Below are 478 nucleotides of genomic sequence, written 5' to 3' on the forward strand. Positions count from 1 at the left end.
GCCCCACCCCCCCCCCTCCCCTCACGAAAGGGCCGAACGGTACCGCTGGGTACGGAGGAGACCCAGCGTCCCGGGTTCGAATCCCCTGAGCACCTCTAGGGGTGCGGGTTGGCGGGCGCTGGGTTTCCATCGTCGTCGGGGCGGCGAGGGGAGGGGAGGCCGCGGCCTTACGGGCTTTTGTTGGGTTTCTTTTCGGTGTGTGTGGGGGGGAGAGATCCCGAGCGGCTGCCGGTGGGGCTGGGAGGCCGCTCACTTAAAATAAGGAGAGTGAGGGGTGAGGCAACAGATCAAGATGGCGGAAACCCTGGGCACGTTGTGGTGTGTCCTCTTCCTGCCTCCCCTACGCTTGGAAGCTTCGGGAAAGGTCGCGGTCACGCTATCATCCCGCTGAGGGATCGCCCCGCTGAGGGATTTGGTTTCAGGTACTTCCCATTCAGAAGTTGCCAAAGCACCGAAATGACGGCCGGGGTTTTGCGGT

General features: G+C 63.6%; 1 protein-coding gene across 1 annotated transcript in view; it reads right to left on the reverse strand.

The window, feature by feature from the left end:
* The window catches only part of STK24 (serine/threonine kinase 24), a 52,599-nt gene extending 52,469 nt beyond the window's left edge, over window positions 1-130 (reverse strand). The window contains exon 1 of the mRNA XM_010578336.1: window positions 44-130. Within this exon, the coding sequence (XP_010576638.1) occupies window positions 44-130 (87 nt within the window). The remainder of the gene's footprint in view (window positions 1-43) is intronic.
* Window positions 131-478: the final 348 nt, after the last annotated feature.

This window comes from Haliaeetus leucocephalus, unplaced genomic scaffold (genome assembly GCF_000737465.1).
Source record: "Haliaeetus leucocephalus isolate CR32 unplaced genomic scaffold, Haliaeetus_leucocephalus-4.0 Scaffold626, whole genome shotgun sequence".
Classification (NCBI taxonomy): domain Eukaryota; kingdom Metazoa; phylum Chordata; class Aves; order Accipitriformes; family Accipitridae; genus Haliaeetus; species Haliaeetus leucocephalus.